Source organism: Nansenia antarctica (assembly GCF_963989245.1).
Source record: "Nansenia antarctica genome assembly, chromosome: 6".
Lineage (NCBI taxonomy): Eukaryota > Metazoa > Chordata > Actinopteri > Argentiniformes > Microstomatidae > Nansenia > Nansenia antarctica.
In genome coordinates this window covers 32,434,437-32,459,413 of record NC_137676.1, presented here as the reverse complement: position 1 = coordinate 32,459,413, position 24,977 = coordinate 32,434,437, and the positions used below count along the sequence as shown (strand labels likewise).

Genomic DNA, 24,977 nt, shown 5'->3' with positions numbered 1-24,977 from the left:
CAGGTTAACATTACAAGCAATGTTCAGACCCAAATGCAACCGGATCTCTCTCATCACAAACGTGTTCCTGGTGTATCTACGCATGTGTGTGAAACTGTACTTTCTGGAGGGTATGTGTCTCTCTGGAGAGTGTGTGTGTGTGTGTGTGTGTGTGTGTGTGTGCTTGTGTGTGTGTGTGTGTGTGTGTGTGTGTGCGCGTGTCTAACTAGAGTCCACGTCAGTCTTTTTATACTGTGTCCTCATCCATCTTGGAAACATCCTCGCTCCTCACAGGTGGTGGAGCTACGCTATTCCTCTCCTCCTTCTCCTTCTCCTCCTCCTCCTCCTCCTCCTTTTCTTTGGAGGCAGCCGGGGGGGCCAGCATGGCCGCACACTCCTCCTTGGGCGCCTCCCTCTCTCTCCTCTCCTCCTCCTTCCTTTCTCTGTCCAGTAGGCGGTAGTTAATGCCCATGCCCACGAACAGGAACACGCTGGCCACGATCAGCAGGATCCCACAGCTGATGTAGGTGTAATCATAGTTACCATACGTGTCGTAGAACCGGCCTGCGGAGGGGAGGGGGGGAGGAAGAGAGAGAGAGGGGGGGAGGTAGAGAGAGAGGGGGGGGGAGGTACAGAGAGAGGGGTGGAGGTAGAGAGAGAGAGGGGGGGAGGTAGAGAGAGAGAGGGGGAGGTAGAGAGAGAGAGGGGGGGAGGTAGAGAGAGGGGGGAGGTAGAGAGGGGGGGGTAGAGAGAGAGAGGGGGGGAGGTAGAGAGAGAGAGGGGGGGAGGTAGAGAGAGAGGGGGGGAGGTAGAGAGAGAGGGGGGGAGGTTTGTGTCATTTTCATATACGGTACGTATGTGAGTTGCAGCGTCACATGCTAGTGAGATTTCTCGTCGAGCACACACACACACACACACACACACACACACAAAATCATCCAATAACATACACACACACACACAAAAACACCCAATAAAATACACACACGCGCACGCACACGCACACAGACACACACGCACACACACACACAAACAAAATCACCCAATAACACACACACACACACACAAAATCACCCAATAACACACACACACACACACACACACACACACACACACTAGGAGTGCAACGGTTCTCGGTTTTATATTGAACGTTATGGTTTGCCTTCCACTGTTCAATACACTAGTGAACCGTGGCGGTTTTCGGTTTATGCTGCGTTTCATTCAAAGTCGGAGGTGGAGTTGGTCTGGAACGCAGTTGCTTCTTGTTCAAATATTTGTTCATGGCGAGCAGAGTTGAGAACATGACAACAGTTTGAGGAAGCCCCGGATTGCTACAAATCTGCGTTGTGGGGTCATTCATTCTGGTTTTGGCATTGAATACAGCGATGAAGGAACAAAAACAGTGAACAGAAACGCGTGTCGCAGAAATGCTTCACGCGTGTCGTATATGAGCATAATATGCGCATAATGCGTATATGGACTACAGCTGGTACAGCTGTCATGGCTAAAGTGCATTTTTACTTTCATTTCTTCCTTTCCTATACCAGTCGTCAAGCCTAAGAGGCACTTTTACATTTGTGACAGCGGCTGGTGAAACCGTAAACCACTCGTGTGAAACGGCTATAAATAGCTCTAGTTTTTTTGCCAAGATGTCATATTTGTTTTAATTTTTATAACACGCCAATTGAAGTTTGAAGTGCCCACTCTATGTAATAAACAACAGTTTACGGATCACTTAATATATACTTTGTGGAATGGATTCATTGTTATTGTTTGAGGCTAACGGTAAGTGACACATGGCTTGTAAACATACTTTCATTTTAGGACGTGTTCAAAAGCAAGGACTGTGTGATCATCTAATTATGTGTAGTTAGGAGTTTTTAGCATGATGATGTTCTATCAACATGTTGTGATGTTATTAAAATACAGTTTAGACCTTCGTAGCGATGTGCTTTGTTAGCCGCTAGCTGTTAGCAGCGTTAGTTTTTTCCGGTTTCATTACAGCCAGTTTAGTCCAATATGTGCCTGAAACAACATTCAAATGATCTTTTTTTGGATTTCAATGTATGACACATCATTTGAAAGCTTACAATCTGTAGTTTCAGTACAAGTCACATTTGAACGTGTTTATAGATTTTTTTTTACATTTGAAAGTGTTTTTTGTTTATATATATTTATATTATACAATATACCAGTCATATTCTGGAATGTGTCTAAATGTTAAAGTTCCATAAGTATAAGCCCTAACCCTAACAGTTTGTAAATAAACAGTTGGATTTTTTTTTTCTTCTTACGCACAAAAACACATACCGAAACCGAACCGAAACTGTGACCCAAAAACCGAGGTTCATACCGATCCGTGGACCAACTGAACCGTTGCACCCCTAGCACACACACATCCACGTACCCAGCAGCGGCGGTCCCAGCAGCACGGGCCCGCACTCCACGATGGTGACCAGCCCCACGGCCGAGGAGAACCTCTGGGCCCCCACCAGGTCCATCAGCGTCTCGAACAGCACCGAGCTGAGCCAACCGAACGCGAACCCGAAGAACACGGCGTAGATCACGAACCCGGTGTAGTCGGTGGAGAGGGGTGCCAGCACGTGGCACACGCCGTTGTACAGCACCGACGCCGCGAAGAAGTACTGGATCCTGGGCCGCACCCAGCGCGTGTTGGCCAGCAGGCCCATGGAGGGCCGGGCGAACATGTCCACGAACGCCAGGATGGAGAGCAGGAAGGCGGCGCGCTCCTTGCTGATGTCCTTGGACTTGGCGTAGTTGGAGAGGAAGACCAGGGGCGAGAACAGGCCGAAGAACATGATGCAGTTACCCAGCAGGTAGAGCAGGAACCCGCGGTGCGTGAACAGGGTCAGGTCAATCACGGCGTTGACGCGCTGCATCAGCGTGCGCCGGGGGGGCTCCGGGGGGGTGACTCCGTCCTGGGAGGGGGAGGGTGAGGGGTGAGGGATGAGGGGGAGGGGGAGGATGAGAGGGAGGGGGAGGGTGAGGGGAAGGGGTGAGGGGTGAGGGGAAGGATGAGAGGCAGGGGGAGGGTGAGGGGTGAGGGGTGAGGGGTGAGGGGTGTGGGTGAGGGTTTACAGGAGACAGAGATACATGGGGATTTTTACACATGGTAAAGATGCAAAACATCAACATACAGTGCCTTCCAGATAGTATTCAGACCCAGAAAAACATGTTTTTTTCGCTTTCGTCATTCTGGGGTATTGTGTGTGGATTGATGGCAAATCATTTTTTATCTTAATCCCTTTTAAATGGAGTCTATAACACAACAACATGTGGAAAGACTGAAGGGGTCTGAATACTTTGCAAAGGTAGACAAGAAGGACACAAAATACGAATCTTGAATGAGGTCAAATCAGTCATGCAGCATGGCGGGCAGACAGAGATGACACGCCACTGTTTGTCCAGTGTTTCTAACAGACGGGCCAGAGACTCAGATCATCTGGGTTAAAGTGGACGTGCGTTACTTGGGCAGAACGTACTGTCTGGTTGATACAGAACCTACTGTCTGGTTTGTTCAGAACAACCTACTGTCTGGTTGGTTCAGAACAACCTACTGTCTGGTTGGTTCAGAACCTACTGTCTGGTTGGTCCCGGTGAGTTGGTCCCGGTGAGTAGTAGGAGTAGGGTGAGTGTGTGTGTGTGTGTGTGTGTGTGTGTGTGCTCGTACCTTGGCCGCTTTAAAGTCGTTCAGCTCTGCATCTGCGTCGTTCAGCTCTGCGGGGGTCTGGGGTCTGGGGCCGATGGGCCTCATGAGAGAGCCAGCCACGCAGCAGTTCAGCAGCAGACCCCCCAGGATCAGGAAGGACCCCCGCCAGCCGAACTGCACGAAGAACCAGCTGTTGAGGGGCGCCAGTGTGGACAGGAACACGGGGCTGCCCGCCATGGCGATGCCGTTGGCGATGGGCCGCCTCTTGAAGAAGTACTGGCCGATCATGGTGAGGGCCGGGTTCAGGTTGAACGCCAGGCCCAGACCTGAGGGGGGGGGGGGGGGGTGGGGGGGGGAGATCGAGGAGGTGAAACGTTTACGACACTCGACACGAGATAAGCCACTTTTAGAAATACGTTAATATTATGTTTAATATCGTCGCCTTCTTAAAATAATGGCTTACGTAAGTCGTATTTTCAAGTTTTGCAGACAGGCAGACAGACACAGACAGGCAGACAGACACAGACAGACAGACAGACAGAGACAGACAGACACACGTGGTTCATGTTTCCTGATGGTTCCGTCCCTTACAACCCTCCTCACGACACACACACACACACACACACACACACACACACACACACACCTCCTATGACGCCCACGCAGAAGTAGAGCTGCTCCACGGTGTTGCAGAAGGAGGCAGCGATCAGGCCTGACCCTGACAGACAGCCTCCCAGCATGATGATTGGTCGACTGCCATACTTGTTCACCAGGATGCTGCTGATTGGCCCTGCGGAGATAAGGGGGAGGGACAACATGAGGCCATTGAACTTGCCCGCATATGCAGTATGTATTGCTATTACTATTATTATTATTATTATTATTATTGTGCCGAATATGGGCGACCCTGTGCTTAGAGCAAAAATACCACATTCCAACAATTATCTGCATGGCAATAAATCAGTAAAAAAAATAAAAGAATAATCTATTATTCTAACTACTCAGAAGTCAGAGTTGGACTGTGTCTTCATGGTGAGGCACCCCTCTTGTTGGTGGACTCTGAGGCCTCCACATGTTTTTACAGTACTGAATGGTAATGGCAATAGAAACCACTGGGGGTCATCCCTCTCCTGACCAGCAGGGGGTGGTGTTGTGCTACAGTACCCAGGCTGGGGGTCCAGGGGGGAGGAAGAGTCAGGCACGGAGGTCTGTCCTATACCGCTCTCGTCCTCTCTCCTCCACCCCTCTTCTCTGGAGGAGGAGAGGAGGACCAGACCACCTCCTCATGTCAGCTCTGAGGAGGAGGAGGAGAGGAGAGGACCAGACCACCTCCTCCTGTCAGCTCTGAGGAGGAGAGGAGAGGGGGACCAGACCACCTCCTCCTGTCAGCTCTGAGGAGGAGGAGGAGAGGAGAGGACCAGACCACCTCCTCCTGTCAGCTCTGAGGAGGAGAAGAGGAGAGGAGGACCAGACCACCTCCTCCTGTCAGCTCTGAGGAGGAGGAGAGGAGAGGACCAGACCACCTCCTCCTGTCAGCTCTGAGGAGGAGGAGAGGAGGACCAGACCACCTCCTCCTGTCAGCTCTGAGGAGGAGGAGAGGAGGACCAGACTAGGGCTGCAACTAACGATTATTTTGATAATCGATTAATCTGCCGATTATTTTTTCGGTTTTTTTGCTAATTTTATTTTATGTTTTCTAAATCAGCCAGGCCTATACATATACATGTGCAAAATGAATAAGTATTAATAAAAAATAAAAAATAATATAAATAAAAAAGGCTTTGCTACATCAAATAGGTTTAACAACAGGCCATGGACTATGGCGGTAGATTGTTTCAATAAAGTAGTTGAACTCTAGCTCAATACATGCATTGTTTTAGGTAATAACTTTGCTTAATGTTAAGGTCAGTAACCCAAAGTGGAATATAGGCTACAGACAAGACACTAATGTTTTTATATAACAGATATGCTCCAAAACAATGCAATGTCTCCTCTCACTCCATACAATAGGCTAGGCGACAGTCAGTGCCTCACTCTAACTCACGGGTAGCTTGGTAGGCTACCACTAGCTAGCTTTTAGCTTATCACCTCTGCTCTACCACTGACGTTAGCCAGCTAGCTAAATACACTTGTCATGCAATATTGAATTCATGAATGCGAGCAAACACTCACTGGCTATCGCATTACATTACAGTCATTTAGCTGACGCTTCGCCAGAACTCACACTAACGCATTTGCATGGAGAGCAGGAGACCATGGCAGGGCTGATATAATAAAACAATAGGAAGTTAGCTGTAACCCTCCTCTATAGAAACATAGTTAGCTGTAACCCTCCTCTATAGAAACATAGTTAGCTGTAACCCTCCTCTATAGAAACATAGTTAGTGCTCTGGTTCTCAGCACAGCTACGCAGACTACAGCTGGACGAGCAGCGTAGTGACAGTCAGCTAGCGGCAGCAGCGAGCTAACCCTGCTAGCTAACTCACTAGCATGTCCAGACAGCAGACAGCGTGGCTGTCTCGGCAAGACAGCGTGGCTGTCTCGGCAAGACAGCGTGGCGTGCATCAACAGGAAGTAGGTTTGTTATGGAACAAGACCCGACGAATCGATAATGGAATTCGTCGATCGATTTTTATCGATTTCATCGATTCGTTGTTGCAGCCCTAGACCAGACCACCTCCTCCTGTCAGCTCTGAGGAGGAGGAGGAGAGGAGAGGACCAGACCACCTCCTCCTGTCAGCTCTGAGGAGGAGGAGAGGAGAGGGGGACCAGACCACCTCCTCCTGTCAGCTCTGAGGAGGAGGAGAGGAGAGGAGGACCAGACCACCTCCTCCTGTCAGCTCTGAGGAGGAGGAGAGGAGGACCAGACCACCTCCTCCTGTCAGCTCTGAGGAGGAGGAGGAGGAGAGGAGAGGACCAGACCACCTCCTCCTGTCAGCTCTGAGGAGGAGGAGGAGAGGAGAGGACCAGACCACCTCCTCCTGTCAGCTCTGAGGAGGAGGAGGAGAGGGGGACCAGAGCGGTGGAGGAATGTGGTCTAAGACTGAGGAGATTCCAGTGTGTGTGTGTGTGTGTGTGGCCACATGACAGTTAAGTTCATTCAACAGGGTCTTCAGCTGTGACTAGATCACACTCTCTCCTGTTCTCTTTGACTCTAGGTGGGAGGTGTGTGTGAGTTGGTGTGTGTGTGTGTGTGTGTGTATATATATACAGTATATATATCTATATATATATAGATATATATACACTGAACAAAAATATAAACGCAACACTTTTGTTTTTGCTCCAACTTTTCACGAGTTGAAATTAAAGACCTAAGACTTTTTTTTATGTCACACAAAAGGCCTATTTCTCTCAAATTGTGTTCTCAGATTTGTTTTAATCTGTGTTAGTGAGCACTTCTCCTTTGCCTAGATAATCCATCCACCTGACAGGTGTGGCGTATCCAGATGCTGATTAGACAGCGTGAACATTGCACAGATGTGCCTTAGGCTGGTCACAATAAAAGGCCACTCTAAAATGTGCAGTTTTATCACACAGCACAATGCCACAGATGTCGCAAGTTTTAAGGGAGCGTGCAATTGGCAGGAATGTCCAGCAGAGCTGTTACCGGTGAGTTGATTGTTCATTTCTCAACCATAAGCCGTATCCAAAGGCGTTTCCGTGAACTGGAATTGGAATTGGAAAACGACTTGATACGGCTTATGGTAGAGAAATTAACATGAACTGGTGGACATTCCTGCCAATTGCACGCTCCCTCAAAACATCTGTGGCATTGCAGTGCTGTGTGATAAAACTGCACAGCGAGTATTACTGGACAGTGTGTGTGTGTGTGTGTGTGTGTGTGTGTGTGTGTGTGTGTGTGTGTGTGTGTGTGTGTGTGTGTGTGTAGGGAAGTGTGTGAGGAAGTACTGAGGGCAGCGAGAAGAGAGAGAAAAAGAGTAAGAAACCCAGAGGAGAGAGAGAGAGAGATTGAGAGAGAGATTGAGAGAGAGATTGAGAGAGAGAGAGAGAGAGCAAGTAAAACAGGAATTCTATGGTTTCCTCACAGACGGGTTTAGAAGAGTGTACCAACCTACCACCTAACCACCCCCGTCTTTAAACGTAGGCCATTCCACACCATAACTCATTACCATTCCACACCATAACTCATTACCATTCATCAGGGAACCCGCAGACTGTCTGGGCTCCCAGACGCTCAAACAACTCATTGGTGTTCTGCTCTTAACACAGACAAACTCTGGCACAGAACTGATCTCTTCTGCCATATAGTGTAAACCGAATGCTCTAGGTGTGTGTGTGTGTGTGTGTGTGTTGGTTACCATGGACAACAAGAGTTTACATAGTAGGTAACAGAACACACACTCACACTCACACACACACACACACACACACACGGGGGGGGGGAGAGTACAAAAAGCTACTCAAACAAGGAAAGGAATGAGACACTTTAAAACATACACACACACACACACAAAGACACAAATCAGCTGTGACAGTCTCTGTCGAGGTCGGGAGGAGGACAAAGAGGGCCGTTATTATATAAACGTTTGGTTCCCCCCGCCCTTTCTCTCTCTCTCCCCCCTCTCCTTCCCTGTGATAGAGAGAACAGAGAGGATTGGAGGGAGGGAGGGAGAGCAGAACAGCCCTGACAGAGCACAGTAACATCACCACCAGTATCATCACCACCAGTAACACCAGTAACATCACCACCAGTAACACCAGTAACATCACCACCAGTATCATCACCACCAGTAACACCAGTAACATCACCACCAGTAACACCAGTAACATCACCACCAGTATCATCACCACCAGTATCATCACCACCAGTAACACCAGTAACATCACCACCAGTAACACCAGTAACATCACCACCAGTAACACCAGTAACATCACCACCAGTAACACCAGTAACATCACCACCAGTATCATCACCACCAGTATCATCACCACCAGTAACACCAGTAACATCACCACTAGGGATGTCCCGATCCGATATTGATATCGGATATCGCCGCGATATTGGTCCTGAATGCTGGATCGCAGATCGCACCAGAAAAAAAATAGGCTGCGATCCGCGTGCGCGATCTGGCGTGTCACTCACGTGATGACAACAGTAGTAGTCAGTGGTCACGAGCAGGAGAGTTGACTACCTGTGTGTAATGAGTCTGACAATGTCATGATGCCAGCTGGTGAAATCATAAACCATTTGCTTAAGTAATTTTTCGGTTATTTACATAGTCTGAAACTACAGATGGTAAGCTTTCAAATGATGCGTCAGACATTGAAATCGGAAAGAAATTCAAGACGACACGAGTATTTGAATGTTGGTGCACCGAATGGGAATGCGACAGGATAAAAGTGACTCTGACCAAACCACAACAACAAACGCTGCTAGCGGCTAACAGTGGTACATCGCTAGGAACGTCTAACTGCGTTTTTATATCATAACTACATTCTGAATGCATCCGTTTGCGCGTCTGTTTTCACTTTAGCGCTGCCTCTCTGGGAGCCCAGCCCCAGTTCATCAGCTCCCTCACCTCCACTCCCATCTTAACTAGATGAACACACAGTCCTTGCTTTTGAACACGTCCTAAAACGAGAGTATGTTTACAAGTCATTATCACTTACTGGTAGCCTCCGACAAACGAGAACAGTTCATCCAATCCACAGATTATAAGTATTTAGTGATGGTTAAACTGTTTTTTATTATATGGAAGGAGTTGACACTCCTTCGATTCTGCGACTGGTTTCTGGTCTCACCAGCGGGCTATACTTTTAAAAAGGGTCCTATAATTGATTTGCCAGTAACTCTTTTTTTTTTCTACAATGCTGAATGCTGCTGTTTAAATTGTTTTAACCAGTTGGTCACTGAGTACTGCAGAGTACTGTTTTTGTTGCTTGAATAAAGGCTGGCAGTCTGATGTTACCACCAGTATCATCACCACCAGTATCATCACCACCAGTATCATCACCACCAGCATCATCACCACCAGTAACATCACCATACATGGCTGATGCGTTAAGCTGCGTTCGTAAATTTGCTCCGGATTTCTGGGCACTCATGGAATGCCTCTCATCCAATCAAATGACTTGGTCCCTTTATGACGTTGAACCCAGTGTGCACTCCGGTGCTCTCAGCGAATTTACGAACGCACCCTTAGTGTGCTACGCCACCAAGCGTCCCATTGTGGCATGATAAATGTAGTTATTTGTTGAATGTATGATTTCTGTTGCTGTATACGGCCTCAAATCTACTAAGGCCTGTACTAAGCCTTAAATCTTGGACCGTTAAATACAGCTTAAAAGTCACAGACCTGGATCTTGGGTTATGCAAGAACTGACACAACTTTTTTGATAGGCTCATACTGCTACTGCCAGGAACTACATGTAACTTGCGCAAACTGAGATCAGTTTGGGGGGAAATGCCAGATACGGAAATTAAGAAATGAAGGAGGGAAATCTCTCTCTCTCTCTCCATGTCCCTCTCAGTCTCACTTTCTTTCAATCTCTCCCTCTTTCTCTCCATCTCTGTCTGACCAGGTAGCTATTCTCTACTGTTGAAAACATGAGCACTGTGAAAAGCTAGTATGTTAGACAGGGTCTGGACTCAGGTAAAAGCTAGTATGGTAGACAGGGTCTGGACTCAGGTAAAAGCTAGTACGGTAGACAGGGTCTGGACTCAGGTTCTCCCATGTGGAAGACGTAAGAGTCTACCGCTGGTGGACATCCTCAAGGTCCGGAGGGGCGACACACCACCTCCCTGTTCCCAATCAGAGGGATTGGTCATGCTGCACGTGCTTAAACAGAGATCAGACCAGACAGTTCAGAGAGGCGGAGGTGGAATGTCTCAATCATGGACGGTTGGTTAGAGTTTAACAAGCGCGTGGTGTGTGTGTGTGTGTGTGTGTGTGTGTGTGTGTGAAACCAACGCTACTCTGATCCGTCTTGATTACATGTCTGGTCATGTAAACATGAGCTCTCAATTGTTCACTCTCTCTCTCTTTCCGCCTGACTCGCTGGGCATACGGCCAAGCGTCACTCCCACTAAAACCACACTCTCCACCTGCGCACCTCGCTCCCTGACTCCACACTACAGGGCTGAGTCGAACCTGAGCTAGGGCTGGCCCGGTGACATCACATCCGACAGTATGGTTTGGGTCAGCCCCCTTGTAGTAAAGCCACTTCCAGTTCACACACGGGTTATTATGAGGATTGGAAAGTAGATTCACTCATTTCGGCGTATCGGATTTCTATCCATCAGCCCGAGGCATTGAGCAAAGTGAAAGCGTGTTCGTGACGCCAAGTCAACGACAGTGGTTAGCTCGGTTCAAGCGATCGGCCCCGTTGGTCTTCGTCTTTGGGGGATGGCAATCAGCAGAACCTGTTAGGAAAGGGCCTGAGGAATGCGTCACGAGCTGTGACTCTTTATTTCTGTGGACCCCAGCAGAACTGGTCTTCCTATTGGCTGTTGTTGTGGCTTTTTCTTGTTTTATCGCTCTCTCAGGTCCACACTGCTGGAAGAGCACGAGGGTCCCAAACTCCAGTTGGAACACTATTACCAGCTGAAGAGCAGTGTTAAACAAATATGAAATATGGTTTTAAAAGTCAGGACTGATAAATGATACAGAAGTGCTACGGGACTTCAACTGTGGGAACACTGTTGTATTGCATGAACTATACTGTGGGAATCACATGGGGTGTAGTGAAAAGGTCATGAGGCCTGCTTTGAGTTATTGCTGAGAATAATGTAGCACAAAACAGCTACACGTAACAAATGGGACTCCATTAAGACCACAACCCCTCACCTTTGGAGAAAGCCACATTGTCTTGCCACAAAATCATTGCACGCCGTTGGCAAACTGCCACCACGGAGGTCGAAAATAGGAGCCAACATGCTAACAATCCGTTAGGATAGACTGGTAGTATTACTAGCTAGGCCAGGCCAGGTCAATAGGACAGACAGAGTTCCTTCTACAGGTCTAATGTCTTGGAGCGGGGTCATTCTGTGTGTATTCAATTGATGCATTTTAGGATTACATTTCAGGTCATTTATTAGATTAGATTAGATTAGATTAGATTAGATTAGATTAGATTAGATTAGATTCAACTTTATTGTCATCGGAGAGTACAAGTACTATACAACAAAATGCAGTTCAGCATCCAACCAAAAGTGCAAATAGTGATATAAGGGCATGATATAAATAGAACAAGAATTGTAGTGATTGGTAACTATGCAATATACAGTATGTGCAGAGGTAGTATTGTAAACATCAGTTTAGTTTAGAGGTATATATACAGTTATGGGCTATATACAGTTATGAGCTATGTAAAGTTAGGTAGATAGTACAGTGAGGTAGTTTACACACAGTATCAGGAGACTTTATCTTCTAGGATTAGGAATCAGAGTTGTAATCACTTGTAAAGTTCACCGTTACTCCCCCTATTCATGGTTAGAGAGACGCTTCTGGGTTGGTTATCGAGAAAGGTTTAGAAAACCTAGAGAGAGCAAAGTGAACAATTATGACGCCAAAATATTACATATCCACATTAGATGAATCGTTAAGATCGTTAAGATTCATCAAATTATAGGAAAAATGTGTCAGCTAATTGTCTTAACCGACTGACAGCCCTGTTTATGATGGGCTGTACAACTCCAAAACTGAGAGGCAGTGAAAGTCACTGTCTGCCTTCAGCCAGGCTCTGTGCTCAGGGCTACAGTGCTACATTGTGTATGGAGTGACGAAGCGTGCGTCTCCGTCGAAGGACAAAAGCGGGTGAACCAGGGGGCAAAGGGTTAAACATGTGACTTCATCATTAACCCGACACGACCGCAACCACAACCAGCCACACTCCCCAGTCGTGGTCAGGGTCCATGGTTCAGGAAGGTGACCAAAGCTCAGAAGGGCAGCTGTCTGTTGTTAGTCTGCTGTCAGAGTCAGCGTGTGTGTGTGTGTGTCCTATCTGATCTTTTTGTGTGTCAGTGTCATAGAAGTAGTGGGTGTGTGTGTGTGTGGACTGGCTGGTCTACCTCTGTCTATCTGCTGGTCTATCTCTGTCTATCTGCTGGTCTACCTCTGTCTATCTGCTGGTCTACCTCTGTCTGTCTGCTGGTCTACCTCTGTCTATCTGCTGGTCTACCTCTGTCTGTCTGCTGGTCTACCTCTGTCTATCTGCTGGTCTACCTCTGTCTGTCTATCTGCTGGTCTATCTGGCTGGTCTATCTCTGTCTATCTGCTGGTCTATCTCTGTCTATCTTCTGGTCTACCTCTGTCTATCTGCTGGTCTACCTCTGTCTATCTGCTGGTCTACCTCTGTCTATCTGGCTGGTCTACCTCTGTCTGTCTGCTGGTCTACCTCTGTCTATCTGGCTGGTCTACCTCTGTCTATCTGCTGGTCTATCTCTGTCTATCTGCTGGTCTACCTCTGTCTATCTGCTGGTCTACCTCTGTCTATCTGGCTGGTCTACCTCTGTCTATCTGGCTGGTCTACCTCTGTCTATCTGGCTGGTCTATCTCTGTCTATCTGCTGGTCTACCTCTGTCTATCTATCTGCTGCTGCTGCTGATGATGATGATGATGAAAACCTTTATTGTCCCCAATGGGGAAATTTTGTTGTCAAACAGCTTAGTTAGGGCAGACAGAAAACATTCAATAAATAAATAGATAAAACAGTGCAGGCTCAATAAGTAAAAAGTTCCAAGTTCCAAAGTTCCAGCTCCAGGTCTCCCCCACCCTGCAGGGCCTGGTTGTAGAGTCGGAGTGCAGCTGGAACAAAGGACTGTCCAAATCTTTTTGTACTTTGACGGGGGAGAACAAATCTGTGGCTGAACTTGCTCCTCATCCCCGCCAGCTCGCAGTACATCGGGTGGGAGGGATTGGCCTACCTCTGCTGGTCTACCTCTGTCTATCTGGCTGGTCTACCTCTGTCTGTCTATCTGCTGGTCTACCTCTGTCTATCTGCTGGTCTACCTCTGTCTATCTGCTCATCTCTGATGATGGGTAAACTAAGGGCCACTCAGACCACAAGAGATGAAGCCAGGAGATGAGAGCAGATCACAGCTGCTGTAAATGAGGACGTGAGGGATGTTGAAGCATCCAGTTCATCTTAAGAATGAATCATATTCGCGTGGTGGAGACATTTAATTGCGATATAACTGACTTTTGTGCTGGCTCTTTTTTAGAAACCCTGTCTTGGCCTTCCGGTATGATGGCGGAGTGATTAGTCGCACATTTTCAGTCTCTCTCAACTCGGCAAAAATAAACCCTTAGAAATCATATTTCAACAAATATATTCAAGGTAATATAGAAGAGAAATAATAAAGAGGTCAGTTAGATAAAGAAAATCGTGCCAAAAGGTGACTAAAAGTAAGAAAATAGATTCGGGCCCTGACAAGAGTGAGGGAACACGAGGAGAGAAGCAGGGAACGGGTTCAGAGCCAGCTACCCTGAACCAACTTGTTGAATTGCTAGCACCCATAATTAAACAACTGAGTGAGGTTAAAGAAGAAGTTAAAGGGGTAAAACAGGGAATAAGCGATGTGAAGAGGGAGGTGATGGAAGAGCTCGCCAGGTTCCGGAGGGAAATCGACAACAAATTCGAAGGGATTAATGCCGACGTTAAAATACAGAGTGACAACATGGAAGAGGCCCAGGCGCGCATAGCGGAACTGGAGGAATGGCAGACAGAGGCTAAGAGGATGATGCTAGACGTGACGGCCCAGGCACAACGACTGCAAGAGAAGACAACGGACCTCGAGGGGAGGTCGAGGCGGAACAATATTCGGATCTTTGGCATACCGGAGGGCACGGAGGAGAATTCGACTGGCAAGTTCCTGGAGCGCTTTTTATCCACCGAACTCGAGCTACCTAGCGACACCCCACTCCAGATACAGAGAGCACACAGAGCCCTGGCGCAGAAACCACCTCCGAACGCAGCCCCCAGGTCAATGGTGGTAAACTTCCTACAGTTTGAGACGAAGGAGATGGTGCTCAGTCATGCTTGGAGGAAGAAAATACTCGTGGGTGAGAAGAGGGTGTTTTTTGACCATGATAATGCAACTGAAGTGGTCCAGAAGAGAAGGGAATACGCGGCCATAAAGAAGATATTGAAAGAGGAAAAGATCCGTTTCCAAACCCCGCTGGCGAGGATGCGAATCCACTGGGAAAGCGGAGTGAAAACGTATGACAGCGCAGAGGACGTGGCGAGAGACATGGCGGGCAGAGGATACGAGGTGGGTCTCCCAGGAGAAGGCACTGCGACTACAGAGAGGGAGAAGACGCGACACCGGGCAGAGTGGCAGCAGACGAGGGGAAACAAGCCGGAGAGGAGCGCCGCTGCCGCCAGGGAGAAGCTGAAGGATTTCCGATGGGGGAAAAGAGTCTGATTTGCTGACATGAGCGGGTGTCTTGAAGGGACTGAAACACAACCAGATGGCCTACAAGGTATGTTTAAAACAGTCAACGGACCTCTAATAAAGTAATTGTAATAGTTGCCGTTTGAGAGAGACTGAACTAAGAGAGTTGGACATTACTAGACGGAGTGAAACCCTTTAGAAAGGGTGTGATTTCGGTCCTAGGGAGGGGCCCTTTCTGAGAGGAAGGATACCCCCTCGACCTACCAATGGGACTTGGGAAAAAAGTCATCCCCTTTTTTGGAAGAAGTGTATGTTCTGTTTTAGTGCTCATTATTATTTTTTGTTAGGTTTTATTTTACATTATGCAATGTTAAAAGTCACTTGCTTACTTAGTTTACTTCTGTACAGGTCACTTATGGCGCTTTTCCACTACCGACCCGAACCGGGCCGCATTTGTATCCGAGCCGTGCCGTGCCGTACTTTCAGAAACGCTTCTCCATTATACTGAGCGACCCGGGACTGTAGGAGGAGTTACGTGTCATAAGATTCCCCCCGCTATACAGATCAGCGGGGGGAAATGCGATAAGAATTATGTCAAAATGCAGCACTATCGTGCACAGATCAGCCTTACAACATGTAACGTTAAGTGCCTGTTACTTGCCGCTTTCAGTTCTAGTAGACTAGTTTAGATGACATGAAATGCCGACACGATTCTATTTTTATTTCTCCTGACACTTTGAGCACTGTGCTTTTTTTTGTTGGTGAACTACCGTAATAAGCCTAAAAAAGTTAAACTGTTCAAAAAGTGCAACTTCTCTGCTTTCAGAAACTGTTTGAATTTTTTAGATTGGGCATATAGTTCATGAATTACGTTAGTTTGAAGGAACGCTGTAGAATCCGCTGTAGACAGCTCCGGTTTCGGAGCAAGACGCGAATCTATCGGCATTAGTCAAATACATGCTCACATCCAGTCATCCGCTCACTGCTCTCCATCAAAAATGGCACATCCATCAATAATATTACACAATAACAACTGCTCTGATTAGATTGCTTAGATTGTTTAATACATCAACGGGGGGAAAAGCGAGATGAACTCTGAGCGAGTATCATGCTTCCTCCATTGAACGGAAAGTCCTATCTATTCCATTCAAAGTGTTTTAGCCTTCCCCCTTTCCACTGGTAATAAGGAATTGGCAAGAATAGATCAATATAAATAGATCAACATAATGCAGCATTATCATGCACAGACAGTGGTGTAGTCTACGTGATACGCAGGACTACGCCGTATACCCACTAGGAAAGGCCAAGGATTTGCGTATACCCACTAAAAAATGTGCGAGGATACGTAACGGCGTTTTGTGACAGAACTTTCACACTTTTATTCATAAAATTCACCCCGTCTGTGTTACGAAGCACTTACTTCGAACTTTCTGACATGTTTGTTATCGCATAACCAGTCGTTCAGAATGCTAGTCTCAGTATTTCCCCTACAATTGCCTTGGGGTGGGCGGGCCAGACCTCCACACACAGCTTCGTGCCGCTGGAGAATGGTTTTGTTTTTGTTTTGTGTGCGCGAGCGACGCAAGAGAGTTTTTGCAGGGTGAAAGCTCTGCAGAAGAAAGTAAGCAAGTTGAAACGTTAGCAAATATAATTACTGTGTTCTGACAGAGAAAGTTGGTTCAAATTAGTCGTTATTATTGTGATTAGAAAGTGTCTGATTATAGTTTCATGGTGTGAATAATAGTGTCAAAGAACTAGCTAGCTAGCTCAAAGGTGATTAGATGAGCTAGTCTGCTGCACACATGCCAGCTAAAGAGCTAACTGGATGCACTTTATTATTTTACTTAAAGTATATATACAATCTTTCTTATTCTGCTAGAATTGGGCTTTATGGTAATACCATAATGGTATATTTACAGTACATGGACAGTGGATTGAAGCATTGGAACAAACCCTCACTCATTGGAAATGTCTGTTTTTTGTAGTTGGACATACGATTTTCTTACAGGTGAGAGAGTAAGTAAAGACAGTATCTGACTCCACAGCAACCCAATATTCAATTAGAATGATGTTATGATTTGATATGAATTCAATGTATACCTCTTATTAAATTATAAATACTCTGGTTGTTATATTTGCCTTTTGGTTGACAGCAAAAGAGGGAGAGAGGAGGATAGAGAGGGAGAGGAGGAGGAGAGAGAGCAGGATGGTGTCGGCACACCAGAGAGACAGCAAGAACCAGGTGAGAAAGTGGACATGTAGTCAAGACCACATAAGTAGCCTTGAGAACCGATGGTTCTCGAGCCTAACGGCCCTTAGGGGGCAGGAGCCTATCTCCTGTTTCTGTAGCGTGAGGCAGCTTGATGTACAAGTACAGTCCATGCCACCCCCCCCCCCCCCCCCCCCAAGGCAGCAAACACCGGTGTAGATGCATACTGTATGCATAAGTGAGTGTGGTGGTGCTTATGGGGTGTCGCTACGGGACAGGTGTCGCTCTGACTGGGAGGGCAAAATCACAGTATACCCACTAGAAAAAACTAGACTACACCACTGTGCACAGATCAGCCTTAAAACATGTAACGTTAGATATATAACGGTGCGATGTATTTCTACGGAAAGGCTGACTGACGCGGGGCTCATACAATCTCCGCGTTCATTATAGATACGAGTGGCCCGGTGTCTTGCTGGTAGTCAAATATATTTATTTATATATACAGCATATGGATGTTACGTGCCTGTTACCTGCCGCTTTCAGTTCTAATAGTTTAGATCTCGCAACCAGGGAAACGCTGACATGTGTTAAAGGGAGCAAGACGCGAATCTACCGGCATTTGACTGCCGCTGGACTGAGGAACAGCATAGGCACAGGACATTGCCATAATAGTGATTTTTTTGTTATGCTTGTTGTAAATAAAAGTTCTATGATGCATTGAAATTACATTAATCTAAGATAATGATGGTCATCATAATTTTTCTAATCTTTATTAATACGTTATTACAGAAACAGTAAGTGACATTTTCCGAGAGCGAAATCTGTTGTGGTATTTAAAGATGGCGGTTAGGGAAGAAATCTATGAACATGGGATGACGATTTCCATTGACCAATCAACGGTGTGCAGCGTCACACGTCACACGCAGCCTGGCAAAAAGGTACCTTTCGCTACCCATCCCGAACAAGAACTATTTTACCGTGCCGTGCCGACCCGGGCCGGTCAATGGAAAAGCGCCAAAGAACAGGGCCGACCCGGGTCGACCCTGTAGTGGAAAAGCGCCATTATTAGGGATACTGAAGTAGGACTAGATGGGTACCACTGTTAGACTGGTGTCACTTAATGTTAATGGTCTGAATACCCCCAAGAAGAGAGACAGGGTAATGACGATACTTAAGAGGGACAGAGCCCAAATTATATATCTGCAGGAGACACATATTACCAAATTAGAACATGATAAGCTAAAGAAATATGGTTTTAGGAATCTGTACAGTAGTTGGTTTAAGGGAGGTCACAGAAGGGGTGTGACGATTATGATATCAAATCAGGTCCAGTTTGAGTATAAAAAAGACATAAGAGATGAGGAGGGAAGATACATTATTGTGAAAGGGAAGCTTGACAATGTGATGGTAACTCTGGTGAATGTTTATGCTCCTCCAGATTGTGCTAAGTCTTTTTTTAGATCATTATTTGATGTTATTGCAGCGGAAACAGAGGGTATACTAATCTGTGGGGGAGATATGAATGTAGTTTTAAATCATAACATTGACACAACAAGCCTAAAAAAAACGAAAATACAATTTAAAAAGACGAATATATAGGCTATATTTTTAAATTTGATTATTAATGTGTAGACTAGCCTACGTGATGAACAAACAGCGGCAGGGTTGCCAGATGGGATTGACAATTTACAGCCTAACTAGTCCGCTAAAATAACCGCTAAACCCAGTAGCCCATTCGGCGGTAACCCGCCCCATCTGGCAACCCTGTCTCACAACAGCGCGAGTAGTTTGTGGCTTGCGGAGAGTGAAGGTACCTTTCGGGAGTAGTTGTGAGGGAGAAATTCGTCAGTTAATTTAGTTTGATCTAGTCTAAATAAAACCACTGCAGTGACGGGAGTCAAGGTTATTGTTCTGCGTGTTTTGGATGTGCTAGAGCAGTGGTCTTCAACCGGGGGTCCGCGACCCCTAGGGGGTCCGCCAATTTCTGTCATAATAATTGACAACTTTCACCAAAATAATCAAAAAAAAATATATAACACAAATGATATTGAGTAAGGTACAAGCATTAATAGGCAATAATAAGCTACTTTTGACAAAAACAATTTACAAAATAAATGATGCCCATGATTCTAGAGTCTAACATAACGTCAGCTGGGAAAAAAAACACACCTGTCTAGCAAGCTAGGTGTTGGCTAAAACGCTGCAGTTCGGTCTTCATTGCGAAATTAACGTTAAATAATAACTAGCATAACGTTACTAATTTAGTTACTAGTTTGATAATAACAAACCCGCCTCTTTGCTTCTCTATGCGCCGCTATAGGAGAGGAACACAACGCGCTCCTTTACCATTCCGAGGTCAGATGGCTTTCCCGTGGATCAGTATTGGCGTGCGTCTTTGAATTACGCACAGCTATCCTCGAGATTCTGGTTGGCCAAAATCGCGCGGAGCTGGCTGCGCATTTCAATGCGCCCTCGCCTGATGTGAAATGCGCAATTGTTGATCACTTGGAGGCACTCGAAAGTCAATTTGAGAAGTACTTTTCTGAGACTGAGTCTTGGAGAAAGCACAAGACATGGATACGGTTATCATTCAAAGACAATGCATCCGACGGCTCAAACCTGACAGCCACTGAGGAAGATCAGCTGATCGACCTAAACACAGACAGTACACACAAGAATGTGTACGAGTCACAGCCTCTCACCCAGTTCTGAATCCATTGCCAGAAATACTTCCCCCAACTGACAGCAAAGGCCATTGTGAGCCTCTTGCCTTTTGCAACAACTTATCTTTGTGAAAGAGGATTCTCCTCCCTCACCTACCTGAAGAGCAAATATGACATGATGCTCTGCCTGACAACCTCCACCCAGGAGGTAGGCATACCTTGCTTCCTGAAGCTAAAAGTTTCATTGTTGAAAAATAAGAATAATAGAAAATATAAGCCTCATCAAGAACAACAACAACAAAAACAATAATAATAATAATAATAATAATAATAACCAATCATAATTATGCATGAACGTTTTATCAATCATAAACACATATAGGCTAATAACCCAGTATATAAATAGGTTAATATGGTGAAATAAAAGGTGAATGAAGTAAATATAAAAGTTATTATAGGCGGCTGTGCCCCGCGGTGGTGTAGCGGTCTAAGCACTGGCCACTAGTGCAAGCTGCCCACCGGGGACTGGGATCGAATCCCAGCTCGCCAGATCCGGATATGGCCGGGGCACACACGGGGAGCGGCATATTGGGCGGCCGCTCCCGAGGGCGGTATAGGAGTATTTCCGGACAAGGATCCGTCGCGCAACACCGCCCCCTGGGTGCCGGAATAACGGTGCTGGGCTCGAGGAGCCAGTCAGCTAGTCTGCCTGGCGGCCTCCTCTGGGGCTGCCGGCCACGGGGTCGTGCGGCGGATCCTACGCAATAGGCAGGGGATAATTGGATGCTAGGTTGGGTTCAATTGGCTACCAAATTGGGTGAAAAAGGGGATAAAATCTGAAAAAACAAAACAAATTAAATGTTATTATAGGCTTATATATATTACATGTGGGGGTCCCTGTTCTGTTTGTCTCTCATCCAAGGGGTCCTTGGGTTGAAAAAGGTTGAAGACCCCTGTGCTAAATCTTCCCGGACACGTTGACCGGCACTAATTTTTTAACGGAAACCCTGCATGGGATAACACAAGAAATTCTGGGTTACAAATTTCCTATGAATCACAAGCTGCTCTATATGTGTAATTACACAGAAAATGAGATACTACAGAGCCCACAGGTCCACAGAGGACGCCATCGCGACGACTCTCCACGCCACTCTATCCCACCTGGAGAGGGGAAACAGCTACGCGAGACTGCTCTTTGTGGACTTCAGCTCCGCCTTCAACACCATCCTTCCAGACAGGCTAGTGACCAAACTACTAGACCTGGGTCTACCACACTCTATATGTGCATGGATCAAGGACTTCCTGACCGACCGCCCCCAGAGGGTGCGGGTGGGCCCCCACACCTCCACAGCCCTCAGACTCAGCACTGGGTCCCCCCAGGGCTGCGTGCTAAGCCCCATCCTCTACAACCTCTACACCTACGACTTCACCCCCGTCCACCCCAGCAACTCCATCGTAAAGTTTGCAGACGACACCACCGTGGTGGGATGCATCTCGGGGGGGGACGAGGCGGCGTACAGGGATGAGGTAGAGCAACTGAGCAAGCTGTGCAAGGTTAACAACCTGCTGCTGAACAAGTCAAAGACCCAGGAAATCATTGTAGACTTCAGGAGGAAAAAGTCCGAGATCCAGCCCCTGCTCATCGACGGAGAGAGCGTGGAGAGAGTCTCAACCCTCCGATTCCTGGGGATGCACATGCGGGATGACCTGACCTGGAAGGACAACACAAAAGACACCATCAAGAAGGCACAACAGCGGCTATACATCCTGAGAGTCCTCAGGAAGGAACACAGCAAGCAGGAGATACTGGTGACCTTCTACCGCGGCGCAGTGGAGAGCATCCTCACCTACGGCATCTGCAACTGGTTCTCCAGCTGCACTACCGCGGAGAGAAATGCGCTACAGAGAGTCGTGAGAACAGCACAGAAGATCACCGGCGCCCCCCTCCCCTCTCTGGAAGAGCTGTACAACACACGCTGTCTCAGGAAGGCCTCCAAGATCTCCAGGGACCCAACCCACCCTGGGTACGAACACTTTACCCGGCTGCCCTCGAAAAGGCGGTTCAGGACCTTGGCCGCAAGGACAAACAGACTGAAGAACAGCTTCTACCACAGGGCCGTCCAGGCCCTGAACACAGCAAAGACCTAGGTTCTGGGCCCTGGACAGTCTGGACGGATTGATGGCAGCTGCTGGACTGAAAAAATCAGGTGTAGTGCTGAGGCACAAACATGTACATTTCAAGCCTGCAAACTGCGACACTTTAAATAAATGTGCAATAACACTATTGTGCAATATGACAACCCTAGTCGTCTATCTGTACAGTATAGTACAGTGGATAGTGTACATAGCCTTTATTTATGTAAACCAGCTCCTTCCCTTCTTGTGATTTTTTTAAAAGTTTTTTTTCTTTTCTTTCCTAACACCAGGGGAGCCACCCCTCCTAAATTTCGTTGTTTGGTACCTGTACTGTAGCAATGACAATAAAGACCATTCATTCATTCATTCATTCATACAGGTTGGGGACTCTTATCTATTCAAGATACTCATGGTCGCTGGGAAAAAGGCTATCACAAGGAAATGGGGTACGGAAGACCTACCTACTCAGGCCCAATGGGTGGACACAGTGGGGTAAATCCATGTTATGGAAAGACTGACTCACAGACTACGACTTTTAGGACCACAGATGGACAACAAATGGATGAAGTGGACTCTATGGCAATTGACACAGACTTGAGACATGACAGCAGTAGCTTTTTCTGTTCCTTTTAAAGTTTTTCTTTTGGTTGTTTTTGTTGATGTTGAATTGTTGTATTATTGTTCTTATTGTTGAATAAAAAGAAAATTGCAAAAAAAAGAAACCCTGTAGAAATTAATGTAAATAAACAACATTTCAGATTGTCCCTGACTATGCAGTTTATTGGTCAATAATGTACCACGTCCAGGATTTTTGGTTGTGTTTATTGAGTGTCAACGAAAGGCAAAATGTTGCAATGTGAGGCAGAAATCTGGGCAATGCGGATACTGCACTTGTTCCCATTGTGATATGGATAGTCATATGATACACTGTGCAGCCCTGCCTGGCAGGGCTAAAGTCCAGTACAGTTACAGCAGTAAAACAGCCCTGCACACCTCCTCTGCGCCCAGCATACTTTCTATGTAGAGTGTTCTGGGTGTGGGTAGCAGAATCCCATTATTGGCTATGCTGCTGTCGTCTGAGCTTTGAATGTATCTACGTGTGTGTGTGTGTGTGTGTGTGTGTGTGTGTGTGTGTGTGTGTGTGCCGATCCCCACGTCTAACCAGTGAGCGTTCTGTCTGCCGTTGAGCCTGGTGTTGGCGGGCAACGACTTCCCCCTCACACAAACCACAGACATGCTCCGTGACATCATCATTCCACACATCACACACCCCCACCCCACCACACCATTGCGCAGGCCGACACTGGATAGGTGAAGCAACGCAAGGACAATTCCACCAGTTCACGTGTTCAAGTCCGCACACCCACTCGTTCCATCTATTAGCATTTCATCTCTCTCCCTCTGTCTCTCTCCCCCTCTGTCTCTCTCCCCCTCTCTCTCCCTCTGTCTGTCTCTCTCTCCCTCTGTCTCTCTCTCAATTTTCAATTTGAAAGTGCTTTTTTGGCATGGGAAACATACATTTACATTGCCAAAGCAAGTGTGAAGATAAAAACTAAAATAAAAAGAATGTAAAGGTACATACAATTAAAGGTATACTAAAATAAAGAAATTATTAAACTGATTTACAGTCTTATGGTGGTTTTATCCCATTTGACGTCCTTTTACTGACAGAACAGGTAACAAATCTTGCTGCTGTGTTTGCACATTGTTTTACTTCTCCCAGCAGATATGGCAGTTTTTTTGACATTGGTCAAGTCTTTAAAGTCTTTTTGGGTGTTTGTGATCAGAGGGAAGTACTGTATGTGTCTTTGATTTCATTGTACAGTTGGCAGGTGGTTAAAAAGTGCAGCTCTGTTTCCACCTCGTTTTTTTGGGGTTCATTCTTGTCTGTCTCTCTGTCTCTCTCTGTCTCTCTCTGAGAGAGAGGTAGGGAGAGGGGAGGGGGGGAGAGGGGGGAGGACTGTTTGTTTTCTCTTTGCTTCAGTGGAGGACAAACGAGATAAGAGAAGAAAAAACACTTCAGGGAGATCAGATAGGACACACACACACACACACACCCCCCCACACACACACACACACCCCCACCCCCCTCACCTCCGGCGTACATGACGGCCAGCATGATGGAGCTGATCCAGGAGACCTGGCTGGGCGTGGCGTGGAAGATGTCCTGGATCTCCTTGTAGAACACGGTGATGGACTTGGGGAAGGCGTAGGAGAAGCCGATGGAGATGAAGGCGCCCGCCACCACGGCCCAGCCCCAGCCCCCCTCGGGGGGGGTGTACCCCTGGGGACCACCCAGCGCAGGAGCCATGGCTACCAGGGAGGTGAGGGGGGGGGGGGCAGAGAATCACACACACACACGGGGGGGAGGGGGGAATATGGGGGAAGACACCACCTGTGAGGTGTCGCTGCTAGATTCTCAGGGGGGGGGGGGGGGGGGGTGGGTGGGTGGTGGTGTGTGTGTGGGGGGGGGAGGAGGGAGCAGTCGGTCAGATGAGACTCTCGCTGCGTGTCCCGCGATCAGGGTCCCACGCTCAGGACCTGCAGAGAGAAAGAGAGGGGGAGGGAAGCGGGGGGGGAGAGAGGGAAAGAGACGTTAGAAGGGACGGAGAGGACGTGTGGATGTCTGTTGCTGCAGTGAGTCTGGGGGGGGGGGCACACATGTACCTATACACCAGGTACGCTAGCCTCTAGACCCAAACCAAGCCAAGGGGGCTAGAGTCACGGTTAGGGGTGGAACGGATCACGGCTGCCGGTTCGGCAGGCATGTGGACCGCGGATCAATTGCTAAATTTAACCAAGTAATAATATTTGTTAATATCTCTTGTAAATCACAATGTAGAGTTGCCATGAAAAGATAGACGCGACAGTTGCGTGCTTTGTTTTACTCTCAAGCGCAATGATAGGTTGATAATGCAAAAAAATAAAATAATCTGTTGTCAACTCACTACACGTGAA

At 47.1% G+C, this 24,977-nt stretch overlaps 1 protein-coding gene across 1 annotated transcript; it reads right to left on the bottom strand.

Moving 5' to 3' along the window:
* Nucleotides 1-226: 226 nt before the first annotated feature.
* On the bottom strand, nt 227-24,330 carry LOC308160442 (monocarboxylate transporter 1-like; the record flags this gene model as incomplete). Its single annotated transcript, XM_080534356.1, has 5 exons — nt 227-543; nt 2,387-2,918; nt 3,671-3,975; nt 4,296-4,439; nt 24,114-24,330. The coding sequence occupies 5 exons, from the start codon at nt 24,328-24,330 to the stop codon at nt 227-229; spliced, it is 1,515 nt and encodes a 504-aa protein (XP_080390482.1).
* Between the last annotated feature and the right edge of the window lie 647 nt (nt 24,331-24,977).